The sequence below is a fragment of the Clupea harengus genome, chromosome 19 (assembly GCF_900700415.2).
Source record: "Clupea harengus chromosome 19, Ch_v2.0.2, whole genome shotgun sequence".
In the NCBI taxonomy this organism is placed as follows: Eukaryota; Metazoa; Chordata; class Actinopteri; order Clupeiformes; family Clupeidae; genus Clupea; species Clupea harengus.
Window position 1 is genome coordinate 26559688 of NC_045170.1, and position 21380 is coordinate 26581067.

Sequence of the window (21380 nt, forward strand, 5' to 3'; positions counted from 1 at the left end):
AATATGTGTCTTACATAAACATACGTACTGAATTTTAATCAATTGGAGTCAGTGTAGTTACATGTGGTGATATGTCCATGTCATTGTTGTGTTGGAAATGTATGTGAATGCTGGGTGGTTGACTATTTGTTATTGGATGATCTGTGTGAGATGTAAGCAAGGTAAATATTCTGTGAGGTGGTAAGATAGACAGCAGTTGTAGAATAAATAAATACTTTATTAGCAATGAACAAAATATACAAGTTAAGACAAATGTAAGTGTAAAATGAACATGAGTAAAATAAGAATGTATATTTAAAAATAGGTGGTTTTTAACCTTTTGTAATTTTTTACAATAAGCAAAGAATTTACTACAAATGAACAAAAATACAAGTTAAAGACAAATGTATAAGTACAATGAAGATAAGTGTTTTTACACATTTTAAGTTTTACATTGAAAACACATTTAAAGTGAGAGTAAAATGAATGTGTTTGACAATAGTAAGAAGGTAAAATATTTACTTAATGTGATTTACTGTGTAGGGGTTGTGCAATTGAAAATCAAATAAAAACATTTACAAGTATAAGAATTATGAAGATTATTAAGATAAGAACTGTGAAACAATAGGATTATGAAATGTTAAGGTTATGTTTATGACAAGTGTTGTATGTGAAGATGTATGTTTTGGTGAGTGTAATGCAATAAGTTGTCAGAACTATGTGTTGTGTTGTGTTGATTTAGACGTCACAGGTAGAAAGCGTTTCGTCCAAAAAAGTGAAGAGGGTCTCATCAGCGATGTCTGTATGTTGTTGAACAGATGCAGAAGCTGTGTAGTGCAGGGGTGTAGTGCAGAAATAGAATCGTCTTTGACACGCACAGTTACCAAGCCAATGGACAGGAAATGTGCAGTGACTGTGATTGGGTCTGTGTCCAGGTAGATGTGCTTTGGTGCAGTGTTTATGATCCATCTTAAATTCTCTTGTAGTGGTGTCATTTATCTCCAATGTGAGGGTAACATTCCATTGGTGGCGGAGCTTAGGTGTAATAAAATGTTGGTTACATGTAGGGCACATGTGGAAAAGTGCACAAGGAGGACAGTTGGAAAGAGGGTGCCTTTTGGGACAGGTGATTGTGGATGTAGTCATGGCTCCAATGATGAGTCCAGTGACTTCCTCTGAATTGTCTGGTACTGGTGCAGCTACACCATGTCTGGGGGGTCGATTGATGGTCTCTGCTGTGGTGGATGGTGATGTGCTGACAGTGATGGTGTTGTTGTAGTCCTTAACAGTGACAGGTGAGAGGGTGTACCAGCTGTTAGCAGCTGTGTAGTTAGCAGGATACTGGCAGTGCTGTTGGCGACGGAGTAGGTCGACATCTGTATTTCTCGGCATTCGTGTTCAAGCCAACGGGTGGTGTTTTCTTGGATGTCTTGAATTTTCACTGTGATGGTGACCTGATGAACAACAAGAGGGGAGCATAATTTTAGAAACTGTGAGAACAGATGTAGGCTGTGGTAGATGGTAGGTAAGTGCAATATATTATTGTGTGTTGTTTCAAAAGGTAATGAAAGAAATGTAAATGTGTGTGTAGCTGAAATGTGCATTGATTAGATATGTTCACACAGTGGCTATGGGGGGTTGAATTATGAAAATGTGTTGTAAAGGACTATACAATTAAAGGTGTGATTTTGTAAATAAAATAATACTGTGTGTGAAATGACAATGTATGAATGTGTAATTTATATAGTTGTGTGGTGTATGAAATTGTATTGGAAAATTGGAGTAAACATTTACCTGTTGACGATTTCTTGGTTTAGCTAATATTTCAGCTATGGTTATGGTTTTGTCTTCCATTCTGGTGCTTGGTTGTTGGTGAATGAAGTGTAGAGTTGGTATGATGTCCATTGATGTACTGCTTCCAACCAACACAGAGAGCTCTTTGGGGTTGTGCAACGCAGGGCGGAGGGTTGGATTGTTGAGCACAACTGGGCTTCTGAAATAAAAATACAAATTGGATGGATCAGCATTCAGAATATGGTATGGAAATTTGTAGATAAGTACATAGTTAATAATGTATGTCAAAAGCTGGTGCTATGTCTATTAATGGATGGAGAAAAGATTAACATACTTGCTAGTTGCAATGTCATTAAAAGCAGAGTGCTGTTGCTTATTGAACACAACGATGTCCCTTTATGTTGTCTCTTCTTGGATCGTTGCCGTGAAATAAGGTTTTTGCTTCTGGCTCATCTTGACCGGTGAAACATTATGAATGAAGCCTGTGACTTCGGTTTTGGTTTTCTTGGTGGGTGTGTGCATCTGAAGTAGACAGGGAAGATAAAAACAGACACAAATATTGGAAAGGTTAGAATCATGTAGGCAAGAAGATGACAGCATGCATAACAACACCAATTTGGTAAGATTGTGAAGATGATCTGTCGTACCCTAGGCTAGTGCCATTACAGCAGAAACGTAATTAACCACCACAGAATTCTGACGAAGACCCGCGGAATTTCAAATAGAATGCTTTGGTATGAGGCCAATTTTAAATAAACATGTCAACTGATATTACGTGTTTATTGTTGCTAAATATTTAATCTGTAAACAGAGCCCATTGCTACCAGTGCAGGTCTGTGATAGCAATCGAAGGAAGTTTGTCAACCCTGAAACTGATAAGTAACATTCACTTAGCTGTAGGAAATATTAAAACGTTAGCCAAAAATACCGACATTCAGGCCTGCCTGAAGAATGGACACAGAATTACATCAATAGACAGGGAGTTTTCAGGCGATCTTTAAGAGTGTGGAGTAATACTTTTTTTGACAAAGTCTGTGAACATTTAGTCGAACATAAAACTGTTGTAAAACATTTGCGGTCATTATAACAACAGAACGGTAGATTTTGACTCTGAATAACAGCAGAAAATGTGACATGAAAATTGGAGTTTACCAGTCTCAATTAGAATAATGGTGCGTGTTACGATGAACGTATAGAGTATGACCTATAGGCCTAGGTGCCACAAAGAACGTAGGTCCTAAAGACAATTCTAGGCTAAAGTAGGTGGTTGTCAATGTACGCATTTAGTGGTTAAATTAATTGAATCATAGGTACACATATGGCTTAGGCCTAAAAAGGTTAGCTTACCCAGTTGTAATCAATTCAGTACACTAGTTTGAGTAAAATAGCCTATGTGGTGGCGTGTAGTGCAATCAAGTTAACGTTTCAGTCTTTAAATAGTTCAAATGTTAGCCAAAGATATAGTGAATAATTTAGTTTGAACTTACCGTAGAAGTAGAATCCCTGCTCTCGCAGTCCAACCAGCGCTCCAGCGCACTTCCCACGCCTGCGTCTCCTCCAAGCTCCACAGAGAGCTGCTGCTCCTCCAAACATAAAAAGCACAAGAGAGCGCAACATTGTGTCGACCATCCGCGGCGGCAAAGCATAAGTAATCTGCTGTACAAATAGTGTGTTTTAAAATATATTAGTCCATGTGTTTATGATGGTTTGCGTAAGCTATGAGTTTTGTTTTAAGATGCATTGTTTAGCAGATAATGTTACTGTATGTGAATTAGTATAGCATTATGATGACTGTAATATGTTGACAACAATTCAAGCGATATTTGAAATTGGACATCTTTTGTGTATACATGATCTATTATTGTGTTAGCATCAGTGGTTGAAAAGTCAACTAATTGAATGTAATGATGTTTTTGGAAAACTGTTTGTATTGTTTTAGAAGTAAGAAGATTTTCATTAAAGTCCCCCAAAATAATTTTTCCTCCTGGGAAAGTGTCTAGTTCGGCAATAAGATGTAATAAATGTTCCTTAAATAAATCCACTTGGTATGTTTGGGGCCTGTATACAACTGCAGCCATTAATTGAAATTGTGGAACGTGGAAGACTAATGATTCTAAATTTGTATTACATGGTGTGTTGACTTCAATGTTCTGATCTGTTTGACAATATATTCCAACACCACCATTTGCCTGAAGTTTTAAAGTCTTGGTTATACTGTTTATTGGACTGTAACAATTGAAACGTGTGTTGTTGTAGAACGTGAAGTTAGGTAAAACAAAATGTTCAGTTTGAAAGTTAGGTTGAAGCCATGTTTCAGCAACACAAATGCATTGTGATTTCAAAATACTGTTGTTTGCTTGCATGTTTTTAAAATGTGCATTGAGACTTTGAATGTTATGAAAAGCAATTGTGAATAATGGAGTGGTTGAAGGTGAGTGTTTGGATATGAATGTTGGCATCGTTGCAAGAACATCTTTGATATTACTGTTGCAATAAATCTTTGACTCTTTCAAGTCTTCAATTACTAAGCCTGACAGAGAAGACACACGACTTAAAGCAACATAAGCTTGTCCTGGTGAAAATATTTTTTGCAAGTTTACCACTGCACTGTTAACTGTTAAACCTTGAACTTTGTGTACGGTACAAGCCCAGGCTAATTGTAATGGGTACTGCCGCCGTATTCCACCATTGTTTGAGACTCTGTCTTCTACAGGTTTAATCATTGTGATGTTTGGATGAGTATTATCCGGTGTAGTTATTTTAGCTCTTTGCAGTTGTCCAATTTTGTCATCATCAAATTCAACATGTATTACAGAGGGAAAGTATTTGTCTGTATCAAACACGATTTGGAAAACTGTTCCAACAGCACCATTAACAAGTCCATCTAAAACATCAATGTTTTTTGTCAGCATGATGCGAGCTTGTATTCCCATATTGACACTAGGCTTAAGACAGCTGTTAAAGACCTTTTTGTGATGGCCATTCTTTCTTTCCATACGTCCTGTTTTTGGATTTCGCTCAAAGTCTTGTGCCTCAATACTTATAGCATTTGGGCAAATGGAATTGAGCTTTTCAGAGTTATAATAGCAAACCTGTTTATTTGTTGCAAAAATGTGCAATACATTCAAGTCTTGTCCTGTTTCACATTGTTTCAATATCTCAATGTCTGCACGCAACATAGGAGTTGATTTTTCATGAACACGTATGCGATTCAGAAGCTCAGCAAAAGTAGAATCTTTTTGTCTCACAACTTGTGTCAAAGTTGCAATTTCAAAGTGATCGTTCCAAATGTTCAGTCCTGGCATATCACTGTACAGAGGTTTTCCTTTCACAGGTGGTAACTGGTAAAAATCTCCAACAGCAACAATGCTAACTTTTCCAAACAAAGAATGATCACCGGATTGTTTTATTTGTCTTAGTCTTCCGTGAATGTATGCAAAGAGTCTGGTGTCTACCATTGATATTTCATCAATGATCAGTAATTGTAAATTGGATAGTTTAGCTCGTAAAGAGTTGATCTTTTCCTCACCCAACGGCTGGTAAGGTAATCGCACATCTGTGCCAATACAAAAAGTATTGTGTATGGTAGCAGCACCAATGTTATACGCGGCAACGCCAGTAGGAGCTGTTATTAAAACTGTAGTGTCATCAGGGTTTGTACATAGTTGCGCTAAAATTCGAGACAACTCATAATGTATGGCTTTTATCAAATGGCTTTTTCCTGTCCCCGCTCCACCAGTGACAAAAAGGTGTATTTGTTGTGGTTTTTCTCCCCATACGGTTTCTAAACTCCACTGACGTAGTTTGTAAAATATGCGCGCTTGTTCATCATTTAAAGATCTCATTATGTTCCATGCTGCTTCTTTAGTCATGAATGTTTTTCTAACTTGTATGTTACCAGTTATAGGCAAAGTTTCTGTCAGGTCTGGAATATTTTCTGAAATGGGTTGTAAATCAGTTTCATTGTGCATAACCTCCTGTGATTGTAAACATTGAAGGCGTTCCAATTCAGACTGGGGGCAAATTTGTGCCCATGCATCATCCAAGTCAACCTGTTGTTCCATTATGAGTTGAGCATCATCTAGTTCGTCAGAATTTTGTTCATACAAGGATCTATTATTCTGAACAATTTCTTTAACTTTGTGTATGTCATCACTGAAGTCACGTACAATACCAACATTGTAAAAATCTTCGTATGTTACAAAAGGATGTGGTTTCAACTGACAGTCTTCATAGTGGGGCAAAAACAATTGTAACTGACTTTGATGATATTTTTCTGGATCTTTTGTGGGTGACAGTTTTGCATATCTAATAACAGCTGGTTTCGTGCGTGATCTTTTTCTGATGTGGCCAGAGTTCTCCTGCAGTTGAACGACAGATTCGCTTGGATTAACTGGGACTTCACTTTGACTCAAGACTCGATATTCCGAGCAAAACGTGGCAAGGCACATGTTTTGAAACAGTGGTGATTGTGGTCTATGTTTATACCTGTCTATCACACTTGTCATCCATATAGTGTTATGTTCATTGTTGTCATTTCGTTTTCTGTCTCGCAATACACTGAGAGGTAAACTCATGCGCATAGGGTATTCTCCTGTCGGTATAAAAGTTACTTTCCGTGAGCATTCCTTTAAATGCATTCCAGTCAGTCTATATACTGATTCTTGTGCAGACACCTCTCTATTATGAAGGTAAACACTGCCAAGTGATTTGAATGCAGCTTTGGCATCCAGATTGCCTTTATGTCCTTCTTTTTGTGCACAATCGAGTAACAATCCCATTTCTCTCTCTGCTTTGGATATATAAGAAATAATGTACACTACACAAGAATATGCATCCACAATGTACTGAATATCCATATTGGCATTCCAAGATCTTAACAAGTCTTTGTTGAATTGGTTAATCCAAATATCACCGGGCTTTCTTTTTAAAACAACGCTGGTTTTATTGGTTAGTTGTGAATTTGCTATTTCAAAAAGCAATTGTGAAATGCCGATGCTTTCAAACAGTTCCTCTGTCGATTCAAATGTTTGGTCACTATTTAGTAAAGTTGTTCTGAGCATTTTCAAAATCTTTTCAGCCATGTCTGGTGTCATCAGTTTTCTTACTTCATCTTCCTCAGTCATTGGTTGATGTGATTGTTCTGTATTGCATTGATTTTGTGAAGGTTTGACAATACGATCAATAAATGTTCGACAAGATGGGGGTCGTGGGAAGTTAAACCGACATTCAGTGTTTTTTTTCCTACAGGTTTTTGAGTGCCTAGTGCTATGTTTTTGCACAGTGTTTACAATCTCACACAGTTCATCATCATCTGATGATGGCAGTTCACAAGATACATATTTGTCAATAAAGTCTACAACTTTCTCATCAGGGTCTTTGTCAATTTGAGGGGCTGATTCCACCCAGAATAAGCAATGACAATGAGGGGAGCCTCTGTTTTGAAATTCTACACGGTAAAAGTAGTCCGATATTTTACCAATAGGAGCAGCTGGAGACATAATCACATCTTTTAAGAAATTGTGCCATCTGTGGTCAAACATTCTTGCAGCTGTAACTGGGTTTTGTTTCAACAATGCACATTTCTCTGACCAAGTCAGTTCATCTATAGGCACATTTATATTTTGTTCATGACAGAGCGTTGTTATCATTTCAGGCCAGCGCATGTCAGCTGAGGAAAATGAACAAAACCATGTGGGGATTCCTAGTTGTCGTATCATAGCAAACAGATCTTTTTGTACAGATTGCCAAAAGGGGGGTGTCCCACGTATAGGTCGTAAGAACTTGTAACCTTCGTCATTTTTTAACACTCGTTTTAAAGATTCTGCATCCGTTAGAAAATTGGCTTGCTCTTTTTCCGGCAATTCAGTGCCTAAACCTTTGCGCATGGCAATTGATACATTTGACAGAACTTGTTGCACCTCTGATATGTACTGAGCATAGAATATAAAGTCTGTGTTCTTAGCAAATCTGCCATCAGCATTTAGTAGACGTGTGTTTAAATATTTGGAAAGGCTTATTTTTTCTTGGCGAAGGTCATGAAAAGTAGGAGCTCCTGTTGGATATAACGTAGGGAAACATTTTCCTTCATTAGTAGCATCTTCTAACAGTTTAACGGGATGATTATTCTCAGCAGGGGCAACTGATAACACAGAGTCAAAATGTTGATCCAAGACTTCTTGCGCAATATCTACTGGTTGTAAACATGTGTCTAGAAACATTCCATGTGTTTGTTCAGTGTATGTCAACTCTTCTTCAGGATCATCAGTTTCTGAATGATTTTGCGAGTTTCTTTCATTAGCAACGCTTGTTGTGTGCATTGGTACACTAACCATTTGTATTGGCACAGCAGTATTTTGTTGTTCATCACTGAGTTGCACATCGTCAATTTTGTCAAGAGGGTTAACCCATTCCTTATTGATGCTGATGTCACGATACCACTTGTTATTTAACTTTAAGTACTCTAGGGCATTGTAGACATTGTTTGTATGTACATGTTTATATTCATAATGGCCCTTGTATGTTAATTTGCGTTTCAGTTTAATTCGTAACATTAAATCATTTCCATCATTTCTTGGAAGCATGGTTGTTACTTGATTGACATTAGATGGAACACACACGACAGGTCCATGACAACCATTTTGTCCACCCTTTGGTAATGCCAAAAGTTTCATAAAAGGAATATGTTTCGCTATTAAGTGTTGCTCAAGGGAATTTAAGCACTGTAGCTGAGAAGGAATGGCTTCCAAATGCAAGTTATTGGCTACGCTTTGTTCAGGCATTCTACCAGCAAATATTTTACGGTCACATGTGTGACATATCCACAACTTAGATGATTGAATATGTGCAGTGCAGTTATCATCACATTCTTCACAAGTTTGTAAATATGTTTCTGTAATGCACTTTTTAGCCAAAGCAAGTACAGTTGGACTGGTTGTGTACTTATCATGTTTACATTCAATGACTTGCTTTCGAAAAAGCTGGCGATGACATACTGAGCAAACAAATTCAGGGCCTGTTTTGACACTTTTTCTAAAAGATTCAATGACAAAATCCATGGAATATGTCTGATTTTTCTTAGCAATATATGTTTGGCTGCTGTGTGTTTTAACACTGCTTTGAAAGTCAATATCAGAATTGTATTTCTTCTTGCTAGATTCTTTTACTTTAGTTTGAAAGTCTGCATCACATTTGTATTTTTTTTTACTGTACTCTTTAACTGTAGTTTGAAAGTCTGCATCCGATTTGTATTTCTTCTGACTGTATTCTTTAACTTTAGTTTGAAAGTCTGCATCACATTTGTATTTCCTCTTACTGTATTCTTTAACTTTAGTTTGAAAGTCTGCATCTGTTCTGTACTGATCTTGGCTGGACTGCAATTTGTTTATTCTGTATTGATCATCTGTCGCATATAATTTCTGTTGCAACATAATGCAATTTTGTTGAAATTGAATATCATTCTGGTATTTGTGCTTCTTATTAGCAGCTTTATCTTGACAATGTTGTATTCTACCAGTTGTTAACCTTTTCCTCAAATTGACATTACACTTTAGCATTGCTTTTTTTGCTTGGCACAATGATGCACATCCACTTTCACAATGTGTATCTGTTACACATGTTACCAATTCATAATGGTTTCCATTGACATGGTTCAAATATATGGCATTGTCACTTGTTCTTGAAACACTTTTGTACATGTTCCAGCGATTAGAATTAAATGTGTATATGTCAGTATGGAATAGATCTGCAGCACTTAAAATTTCCAATTCAGTGCCCCACGTGTTTGCATACATCATTCGTGAAGACTTTATGTAATGTTCTACAGAGGTGTATTCACTTCTCAGAAACCTTTGAAAAGTTTCCTCATTTTTCATTAAGTGTCTTACCACTTGTTTTCGAATTTTCATGTGAGGGCTTTCAGTGCCGCAAATTGCCAAAGCCAGTGACCGGAAGAAGCAATTTCCATCTTTTCTAATAGCTTTTGATTCACATGGACAACTTAATACTGTGCATTGTTGAATCATGGTTGAATCATGGTTATCATTTACATTTTGCAAATCTAACTGTGAACATAACGCAGTTTGATTGATAAATGTTAAGGGAGAAAACGTCCATGTTGGCAGTGTCACATCACCAACAACAACATCATCAGCATTCTTACTCTGTTCAACATTGTGTTCAATACACTCACTGTTGTTGTCTACAGTTAGATCAATCCCTTTTGTTGTCAAAAGTCTTTCAGCACTAGTAACATTGATAGGCCTATGGTTTTCACACAAGAAATTCTCATTTTGTGATGGCAATGCATGACCACACACAGTTTGTGTTTTGAAAGTACTCTCGGGAACATGAATATTCCCATCAACAAACACCTCTGTCATTACTTGTGGTTTCCTGGCATTGCGTTTCCGTCTACTAGACCTGTGTAGTGCTGTAGTGTTGCCGTCTTCACTTCTCATTGTTACGCTGATTCCAGTTACCTCAAAATGTTTTCCAGGGGCATTCATTGAACTTGCAAGCCTATTAATGTGCTGACTGTACATATCCTCAAAAGTTTGATAGAAACACACAAGACTTTTTCCTGTTGGATGAACAAGGCCATCATAGCTGCGTGAGTGAGAGTCAAATACTGCATAACCACTGGTGTGTTTAATAATGGCACAAGTACTTTCATTCATTGTCAAAAAACAGCTGTCATCTCCTAGTAATACTCTCTGCAGTGCTTCATAAAGGCTTATTGCCATATCTGCCAACTCTAAATCATATTCATGTACTCCTACTATGCCACTAAACGCTTGTCCAAGATTAATTGTAAAATCAACATTATGCAACACATGAGACTTTGGCAAATCACTTACCAAAAGATGAGTATGGTTTCCCTGATTGCAGTTCTTTACTGACGTATAAAGCATGTTTCCATTCACAAGAATATTATCAAGGTCACTACTTTGCCACGTGCACACATCTTTCAGTTTATTCATCAACATTGCTGTTAAACTGTTTGCCACACATTGTACACCTGCATTATCTTCAAACATCACATGTCCTTGATGAAAAGATCCTTGTATATACCTGTTATGACAGCTTGGAGGCACGGTGTTGGACAGCTCACCACTGTTCATGTATTCAACAGAGTTTGTTGAATGACTTTTGATAGTTTTCTTTTCTTCAGGTATTACAATAGTGTATGTTTCAAGGCTTGCAAGAGTTGTATCAAGTTTCATTTCAAAGTTTGCAGTGTTGCACAGTTTTGTACCAAAGTTTGCCAGTTTTGTACCAAAGTTTGCCAGTTTTGTATCCATTTTTTTTTCTTGGTTACTGAGAGTTTCACCGTGAGAACAGTATGCCCCAATGGCTGCACACCTTATAGATTGCAGAGGCAGTGTGAACGATGCTCCACTGGTCCTTGAAAGAGACTGCGATACATTATCACAGCTCACAACAGGCACAGACTGTGAAAGAGACTCACAGGGCCTAAAGATAGATGACCGAGAGGTCGGAAGAGGAGGAAAATCAGAGTAGATGAAGCTTGGGGTGGGGGATGAAGAGGAAGATGGGATATCGCAAGGGGTAGAGTGGGGATCAGTGGATAGAGAAAAATCAGACAAGGCGCTACATATTGGAGCAGCAGCCAAGTGATCACGCCCTTTCCGCCAGTTCTTCTTCCTCGGCATCTGAAAAACAGGGAAAAGCTATCAAGTAAGGAAGAATAACTACACATCAGCAGTACCAGTCTTCATAATGCTACATTGGTATATAGTTTTTCAAGTGTACATTACTGATATTAGCAGTGACATCACACATTTTTTTAATTATTGCTCATCAAAAATATATGGTTATTTGATATGGGCCAGAAGAAAGTTTACAACTTTTCATACACATTGTAGTGCATAAATAAGTGGCACCAACCACAAGACAATTTTATTTCATACAATACAGGAAAACATTTGGAATGCCATGGTCTGTATTTTGTCAAACTTGGAGGACTGTGTTCCTGTATTATCATAAGAGGACAATTTCATTGATTAGCATGACATATGAAATTAGTAACATATTTATTAATACATGATTCAAACAGTAACTGTAGCCATCAACATTAAAATAGGTTCCGCATCACTCTGCATTTAAGTAAGTAAGTTTTATTTATAAAGCACACTCTAACACAGCAAAAGCTGACCAAGGTGCCAAACAACAGCACAAAAAAATTATCAAAAAAGACACCATAAAATACATAGTAAACACAAAAAACAGTCAATAACAGTACAATAAGTTAAAAATCACAACTCAAGACGTAGTGGGAAACACTAGCGTGTTTTAAGGTTTGATTTAAAAATAATGAATGAGCCTGCCTGATAGAAAGGGGAAGTTGATTCCATTTAAACATTCACAAAAAACAAGCATTAAGGCAATCAAGTGAAGGCTCTACTCACTGTTACATGATAAACTGTAGTTGTTATACTTTTATCGACCCTACAGTTCACTTCAGTAAATACATCTTAAACCCTAACACTTAATGCAAACAGTAGTCAGTTACTGTTAAACCCTCTTTGCTTAACATGGAGGGAATGGCAATGTGTGGAAAATGCACATTCATCACAGGGGAATAAAGATGGAATGATGCCAAAACAAAAGCAAATACCAAAAAGTATCCTATCTAGTAAACACATAAACTTACCTACACTACACATACATGGGGTGGCACAGTTTCTTATCTAGTGTGTTAACACAGGTTAGCTGTGTGATGGTGTATGCCCATGAAGGACAGCTTACCTATTCCAAAGCCCCGTGTGCAGTGAACAAAAACAAACAAACCTAAAGCACAATATCAAAATAACTGCTCTATTAAAAGACTGCACTATGAAGCAAACCATTCTAACAAAATATTAACGACATTTACAATGATTTCAACAAAAAGTCTCTCTGATTCCACAACTCTCTAAACAAGCAACTTTCCAAACCAATGTGTCAAACAGCTGACCAGTGTGGTCATTTTAGGTTGACAACTAAACCGCTCATTGGAAGTGCACAGCTGATTGGCAATCAAGAGGTAGGGAGACTGATAGCCAACCGCCAACAACCGCCAACTAGACCGTACCTGCTTGCAGCGAATAGGAAGAAAGAGGGGAGAATACAAAGAAAAAACACACAATCACAACTATACAGACTGAATTAGGACATTTTAAAAATGGCTCCGTAACAAAGACGTTGTTAAAAATGCTCATTCACATTTATCAATTAATCTTCTCACTTAAACACGCTGGTTTAGCAAGGAAGTCTAACCTTAACAGTGGATCCTTGGTCTTCTGGAGAAGATATCCTTTTCTTGGCTGCCCTGGAACTCTTGCTTGCACGTGGCATCTAAAAAACACATAGAACAATCATCAAAAACTATTAAATGTAACATACCACATTACTGCTTAACAATTTCATACTCTTACATTATTATAACTTCATACTCAACAGTTCTAGTATACACACCTTTAAGAAAATATTGAAATGGTTAGGATTCTCAAAAACCAATCTCTTTACTTAAAAAAATATATTTAGACATCCAATAATTCATTTTATTCAATTTACACTGTCTACATTCAAATTTAAGTCTGTTAAATGTAACCATACAGAAACAGAATGATGACAGTTTATCACAAGTAACCAAACCTTACTGTTAAGATACTGCCAAGCCATTGACTCACATTAGAAACTTAAAACAACTAAACACAGCCTATAAGATGTACCTGTTGGTAAATTACATAATCAGGAGCATGTAGTAGGAATGCATGAATGACAAAATACCCAACTTGTACTTGTCATTACAAAATACTACACTGAGCCCAATCCATTCAATATTCCCTACCTAAAAAATTATTTCCTGAAATGCAATAATTCACTAACATTGTAAACAATTAAACAATTTCATGCTCCAAACTGTATGAACAGTTTGGAGATGGCCCCTTCCTGTTCTAACATGACTGTGCACCAGTGCACAAAACAAGGGCCATAAACACATGGATGAGCGAGTTTGGTGTGGACGAACTTGACTGGCCTGCACAAAGTCCTGATCTCAACCCAATACACCACCTTTTGGATGAATTAGAGCGGAGACTGCGAACCAAGCCTTCTTGTCCAACATCAGAACGTACTGTTGTAGCTCTACAGGCCTTCAATGGAGCTCCTAAACGATAAAACCATGAACCCAAACAAAGCTAACAAGTAAAACAACCATGCTACCATTGATACTAATGCTAGGTAACTATGCAAGAAACGAGGCTAGCTACAGTAGCTACAGTTTCGAAAAGAATAGCTTGCATGTGGGGACCGTCAGAAAAACTTGGAACGCACAGACAAAATTACATTAACAATGCCACCCAACCGTACAGGTACGTAGGCTACAGTACATTAATTTAAAACGCTGTCTCACAGAAGCAAACACTATGTTCAAATTAGTACTACTGCTAACACTTCAATAGCTAATCGTATCAAACGAACAATTACAAAAATACTGTACTGTAGTTCTATAGGCTTTCAATGGAGCTTCTAAACGATCAAACCTTGAACCCCTTAATACGTAGCAAGTAAAACAAGCATGGTAGTCTAGCTACCATTGCTACGAGTTTAATGGTAGGTAGCCTAACTATGCAGCTAATTAAGGTAGCCTAGCTAACTAGACAACTACAGTTTCGAAAAAAATTACTTGCGCTATGAAGACCGTCAGAAAAACTTGGAACGCACTAATTAAAACACCACAATTACATCCACAATGACATGTAAATCTTGAATAACACAACCGTACAGGTACGTAGAGCACATTCATTTGAAACGCCGTCCACAGAAGCAAAAGATGAATTATTTACTGTCGTCTCAGTTACACTATCAAAGCTTGGAAATACTGTGACTTGCTCAAGTAAGGGTATGGCTAATAGAACATAACATTTCATAATTATTTCAGTGAATGAAACAGCTGCAACACCCAGTGAAATTTTAAATACAGCCAACTGACGTTAGATAGCTACAACATTGGCTAAATGAACTTCCATGAGCTATCCTCAGAATCTGCAAACCTTTCTTTTCCACTTGCCCTAAAAAAAAAAACACTTCTCCCAAACCAGCGGACAAAGCGTAATAATGTCGAGCCCTGCAAGACTATGCTAATATTGAAAGCCTACACAATTATCTGTACAAACACATGTACATTAAAGCATTGATCGGGGCAATTTTTTCTATCCGACGCCGACCAACATCCGACAGAATAGTAACCGAGACGGCCCGAGTCCGACACACATTCAAATATTTTTTTCCTAACCGACCCAGACGGAATCAATTTCTCATCTGTTTATACTAATGGCACATTTACGTACGTTTTTTTATTAATAGCCTGGCTTTATTAAACTCGGGCATCAACAGATAAATGCTCGCTCACACAAACAAGAGCTGTTAAACGCACAAACGTGCACAAGAACGCCAAGAAGCAAAAGGAAATGAAATGATTGTACGGTGTTGTGGATGTTACAATGTCAGAGTCACAAAGTGATACTGGAACAAGTCAATATAACACTTCATTTGAATTCATCAACGCAGACAAACTGTGTTAAACTTCTGGCCTTTGGTTAAATCACTTTCTGAACACAATTCCTCAAACACCTATCGGTACCATGTTGCCTTCTCCCTAATGCTAGATAACTATCCAGCTAACTAAGGTAGCTACCATTTCGACCAAAAATAATTGCGCTACCTCAAATACAGTAACCAAGAATAAAAACAGAATCAAATCGTGTTGCAGTTATCATACGAATTAAACAGTAATAGGTATGCTTTTATTACTTACGGTCAAATGTAGACGAAAATCTTCTCCACACCAGAAATTCTGTTCTCTTCTCGGTATCCACAAAATAATAGCATAAAATGGCGACTACGTTGCACGTTGGAATTCGTTGTGCCAACGGATGGCGGAGGAGGAGACTGGCGCGTGGGGTGAGGTTATAGTGAGATTGGTTTGTTGACCTGTCAATCACGCCACTAGCAAGCTGCTTACATTGCGCGTGTGTCAGTGTCTGTGACAATTGGCACGGGAGCGAAGGAGGAGAGAGGGAGACATTACCTTGGAAATGGTGGTAGCAATTAGCCAAGCATGCATGTTTCAAATATTCACCAAAAATCTACTTTTCATCTTACAGTCAACTTTTTTTCAGATTTGTGTACTAAACATTCTCAAGTGTCTTCATATGAACTTGTGATTGAATCAGAGTATCACTTTTTGAATGAAAAATGTGTAAAGCATTGTTTTAGCGTTAGCGATTAATGCAATTTGCTTTATATCAATCATTTTTGAAGATATGAAGTTGCCTTTGCACATGGGAACATGTTGTAGTGTCTCCCACGTGCTTATCAAGTTTGGTGTTGATATCTGAAAGATTTGCTGAGATATGACTTCACTTCCTGTTTGAAGGCTTTTCTGCTGAATTTGAGTGGCTGTACCGGACAAACGGTTGTGAGGATCAAAATTCCGTTGGATAAATGTTGTGAGGCTTGGTCTGAAGATCATCTCTGGTGATTTTGAAGAAGATTTGACAAAAATTGTAGGAGTGGAGGCCTTTCAAAGGTTTTTGATAAAACCGGAAATTGCGGAAAATCTATATAACCGGAAATTGACGCCATAGGGTGTGTTGAATTCGTCTTCATCCAAGGAATCCAATGGTACCTCATTTTTGAAAATCGGTCAAACGGTTCAAAAGTTACAGTGTTAACAAAAGTCCAACTTTGACCCGTTGGTGGCGCTAGTGTGGTCTAGTGGGAGACATGAAACTTGGTGTCAGTGAAGAAGGGACTGTCCTTAATGAGTGTGCCAAATTTCAGAAAAAGTTACCATACGGTTCTAGGGGCTGCCATTGACTTCAATGGCACAAGAATAATAATAAATATAGCTGCAGGCAGCAATGGCGGGTTCCTCCTCAACATTCCAATCATTACAAAATTTACATGACACTGACATGTATTTCATACATGTACACAACATTGGGCAGATAATTGGATCAATGGCTGATTTGAAGACATTTTTTAAAATTATTCACAAATTGTCACTGTCGAGAAATATCCATGCTGGTGACATTATGGGTTCTTGAGACTTTGTGAACCAGGGAAAAATGTATATTCTGCACAATTTGTCACTGTATAGAAAAATCCATGCTGCAGACTTACCAATGGGATATTCAATTTGAAATGCAATACTGTCAAGATCCACAAGGCTTCAAGCTAAGGAGGGGGCGGGGCCTTGGTCAGGCCACAATGTCATGAAATGGTGTGTGTGCGTCTTGACAAGTGTTTGGTGTGTCAGGTGGAAGTTTGTGTCTGTGAGAACTGGGGCAAGCCGCGCGGGGAGCGAAGGAGGAGAGAGGGAGACATTACACTGGAAATGGTGGTAGCAATTAGCCAAGCATGCATGTTTCAAATATTCACCAAAAATCTACTTTTCATCTTACAGTCAACTTTTTTTCAGATTTGTGTACTAAACATTCTCAAGTGTCTTCATATGAACTTGTGATTGAATCAGAGTATCACTTTTTGAATGAAAAATGTGTAAAGCATTATTTTAGCGTTAGCGATTAATGCAATCTGCTTTATATCAATCATTTTTGAAGATATGAAGTTGCCTTTGCACATGGGGACATGTTGTAGTGTCTTCCACGTGCATACCAAGTTTGGCGTTGATATCTGAAATATTTGCTGAGATATCACTTCACTTCCTGTTTGATGGCTTTTCTGCTGAAATTCAGTGGCTGTACCGGACAAACGGTTGTGAGGATCAAAATTCTGTTGGATAAATGTTGTGAGGCTTGGTCTGAAGATCATCTCTGGTGATTTTGAAGAAGATTTGACAAAAATTGTAGGAGTGGAGGCCTTTCAAAGGTTTTTGATAAAACCGGAAATTGCGGAAAATCTATATAACCGGAAATTGACGCCATAGGGTGTGTTGAATTCGTCTTGATCCAGGGAATCCAATGGTACCTCATTTTTGAAAATTGGTCAAACGGTTCAAAAGTTACAGTGTTAACAAAAGTCCAACTTTGACCCGTTGGTGGCGCTAGTGTGGTCTAGTGGGAGACATGAAACTTGGTGTCAGTGAAGAAGGGACTGTCCTTAATGAGTGTGCCAAATTTCAGAAAAAGTTACCATACGGTTCTAGGGCCTGCCATTGACTTCAATGGTACAAGAATAATAATAATAATAATACCTACAATAACAATAGGTTTCCTCCTGACGGAGGAACCCTAATAATAATACCTACAATAACAATAGGTTTCCTCCTGACGGAGGAACCCTAATAATACCTACAATAACAATAGGTTTCCTCCTGACGGAGGAACCCTAAATATAGCTGCAGGCAGCAATGGCGGGTTCCTCCTCAACATTCCAATCATTACAAAATTGACATGACACTGACATGTATTTCATACATGTACACAACATTGGGCAGATAATTGGATCAATGGCTGATTTGAAGACATTTTTTAAAATTATTCACAAATTGTCACTGTCGAGAAATATCCATGCTGGTGACATTATGGGTTCTTGAGACTTTGTGAACCAGGGAAAAATGTATATTCTGCACAATTTGTCACTGTATAGAAAAATCCATGCTGCAGACTTACCAATGGGATATTCAATTTGAAATGCAATACTGTCAAGATCCACAAGGCTTCAAGCTAAGGAGGGGGCAGGGCCTTGGTCAGGCCACAATGTCATGAAATGGTGTGTGTGCGTCTTGACAAGTGTTTGGTGTGTCAGGTGGAAGTTTGTGTCTGTGAGAACTGGGGCAAGCCGCGCGGGGAGCGAAGGAGGAGAGAGGGAGACATTACACTGGAAATGGTGGTAGCAATTAGCCAAGCATGCATGTTTCAAATATTCACCAAAAATCTACTTTTCATCTTACAGTCAACTTTTTTTCAGATTTGTGTACTAAACATTCTCAAGTGTCTTCATATGAACTTGTGATTGAATCAGAGTATCACTTTTTGAATGAAAAATGTGTAAAGCATTATTTTAGCGTTAGCGATTAATGCAATCTGCTTTATATCAATCATTTTTGAAGATATGAAGTTGCCTTTGCACATGGGGACATGTTGTAGTGTCTTCCACGTGCATACCAAGTTTGGCGTTGATATCTGAAATATTTGCTGAGATATCACTTCACTTCCTGTTTGATGGCTTTTCTGCTGAAATTCAGTGGCTGTACCGGACAAACGGTTGTGAGGATCAAAATTCTGTTGGATAAATGTTGTGAGGCTTGGTCTGAAGATCATCTCTGGTGATTTTGAAGAAGATTTGACAAAAATTGTAGGAGTGGAGGCCTTTCAAAGGTTTTTGATAAAACCGGAAATTGCGGAAAATCTATATAACCGGAAATTGACGGCATAGGGTGTGTTGAATTCGTCTTGATCCAGGGAATCCAATGGTACCTCATTTTTGAAAATTGGTCAAACGGTTCAAAAGTTACAGTGTTAACAAAAGTCCAACTTTGACCCGTTGGTGGCGCTAGTGTGGTCTAGTGGGAGACATGAAACTTGGTGTCAGTGAAGAAGGGACTGTCCTTAATGAGTGTGCCAAATTTCAGAAAAAGTTACCATACGGTTCTAGGGCCTGCCATTGACTTCAATGGTACAAGAATAATAATAATACCTACAATAACAATAGGTTTCCTCCTGACGGAGGAACCCTAATAAATATAGCTGCAGGCAGCAATGGCGGGTTCCTCCAAAGATTGCGAACCAGGGAAAAATGTATATTCTGCACAATTTGTCACTGTATAGAAAAATCCATGCTGCAGACTTACCAATGGGATATTCAATTTGAAATGCAATACTGTCAAGATCCACAAGGGCCTTGGCTTCAAGCTAAGGAGAGAGCGGGGCCTTGGTCAGGCCACAATGTCATGAAATGGTGTGTGTGCGTATTGCCAAGCCTTTGGTGTGTCAGTGTCTGTGAGAATTGGCACGGGAGCGAAGGAGGAGAAAGGGAGAGAATACATTGGAAATCGTGCTAGCAATTAGCCAAGCATGCATGTTTCAAATATTCACCAAAAATCTACTTTTCATCTTAGTCAACTTTTTTTTCAGATTTGTGTACTAAACATTCTCAAGTGTCTTCATATGAACTTGTGATTGAATCAGAGTATCACTTTTTGAATGAAAAATGTGTAAAGCATTATTTTAGCGTTAGCGATTAATGCAATTTGCTTTATATCAATCACAATGCCTTTGCACATGGGAACATGTTGTAGTGTCTTCCACGTGCTTACCAAGTTTGGTGTTGATATCTGAAAGATTTGCTGAGATATGACTTCACTTCCTGTTTGGCGGCTTTTCTGCTGAATTTCAGTGGCTGTACCGGACAAACGGTTGTGAGGATCAAAATTCTGTTTGATAAATTCTGTGAGGCTTGGTCTGAAGATCATCTCTGGTGATTTTGAAGAAGATTTGATTGTAAGAGTTGAGGCCTTTCAAAGGTTTTTGATAAAACCGGAAATTGCGGAAAATCTATATGACCGGAAATTGACGCCATAGGGTGTGTTGAATTCGTCTTGATCCAGGGAATCCAATGGTACCTCATTTTTGAAAATCGGTCAAACGGTTCAAAAGTTACAGTGTTAACAAAAGTCCAACTTTGACCCATTGGTGGCGCTAGTGTGGTCTAGTGGAAGACATGAAACTTGGTGTGAGTAAAGTAGGGACTGTCCTTAATGAGTGTGCCAAATTTCAGAAAAAGTTACCATACGGTTCTAGGGGATGCCATTGACTCCAATGGCACAAGAATAATAATAATACCTACAATAACAATAGGTTTCCTCCTGACGGAGGAACCCTAATAATACCTACAATAACAATAGGTTTCCTCCTGACGGAGGAACCCTAATAATAAAACTTTATTTATATAGCACCTTTCATGCAAAAGAATGCAGCTTAAAGTGCTTTAAATGTAGAATATTTTAGAAATGTTTGGCATGGTATCAGCGATATGTGTGCACCCATATTCTTCCACACACGCCAGCCCAGATAAACCAGTTTAGAATGTTATGTGGTGATGTACAATAATGGATATAGGAGTCACTGATGCTGGTTAAAAGTACATCAAAAGTCTGTGGCGTCCGCCATTAGGACGCGGTGAAGATGCACCTGTGAGACGCGGCATCACATAGACAAGGATACCGTATGCAAATGAAGTGCCTCTACCTTTACCTTGACCTTGACCTGTGATAACTGAGTTAGATGAGGCAATCCCAAAGCCTCCAACTGCTGCCCTTATAAAGCCCTACCATCATGAAGCTCTGTGGAGTCTGAAACATGAACCTCGGGGCTAAATAAACTGCCCTAACTCTGATAAGCCTGAAACAATTGATGTCTATCAGCAAGTGACTTAGTCACATTGCCTAAGGTTTTTGCTTGATCTGATGCAGCATTTGGCTTAGTGCTCCTGGCAGTCCCCCAACCAAAGCTTAAATCCAGGGGTGACTGTGGAACAGCATCCCCCTCTCTATCAGATCATCCCCCTCAATTGACTCCTTCAAGTCCAGACTCAAAACCCACTTTTATTCTCTAGCATTTGGATCCTCCTGATCT

General features: G+C 38.2%; 1 protein-coding gene across 1 annotated transcript; it reads right to left on the reverse strand.

Moving 5' to 3' along the window:
• Window positions 1–1178: 1178 nt before the first annotated feature.
• Window positions 1179–15740, reverse strand: LOC116224931. The gene is made up of 5 exons (XM_031585832.2): window positions 15596–15740; window positions 13054–13131; window positions 4239–11447; window positions 3261–3356; window positions 1179–1433 (listed from the first exon to the last, which is right to left on the reverse strand). Exons 2-5 carry the CDS (start codon window positions 13129–13131, stop codon window positions 1179–1181), a joined length of 7638 nt encoding a protein of 2545 aa, XP_031441692.2. The 5' UTR covers window positions 15596–15740.
• Between the last annotated feature and the right edge of the window lie 5640 nt (window positions 15741–21380).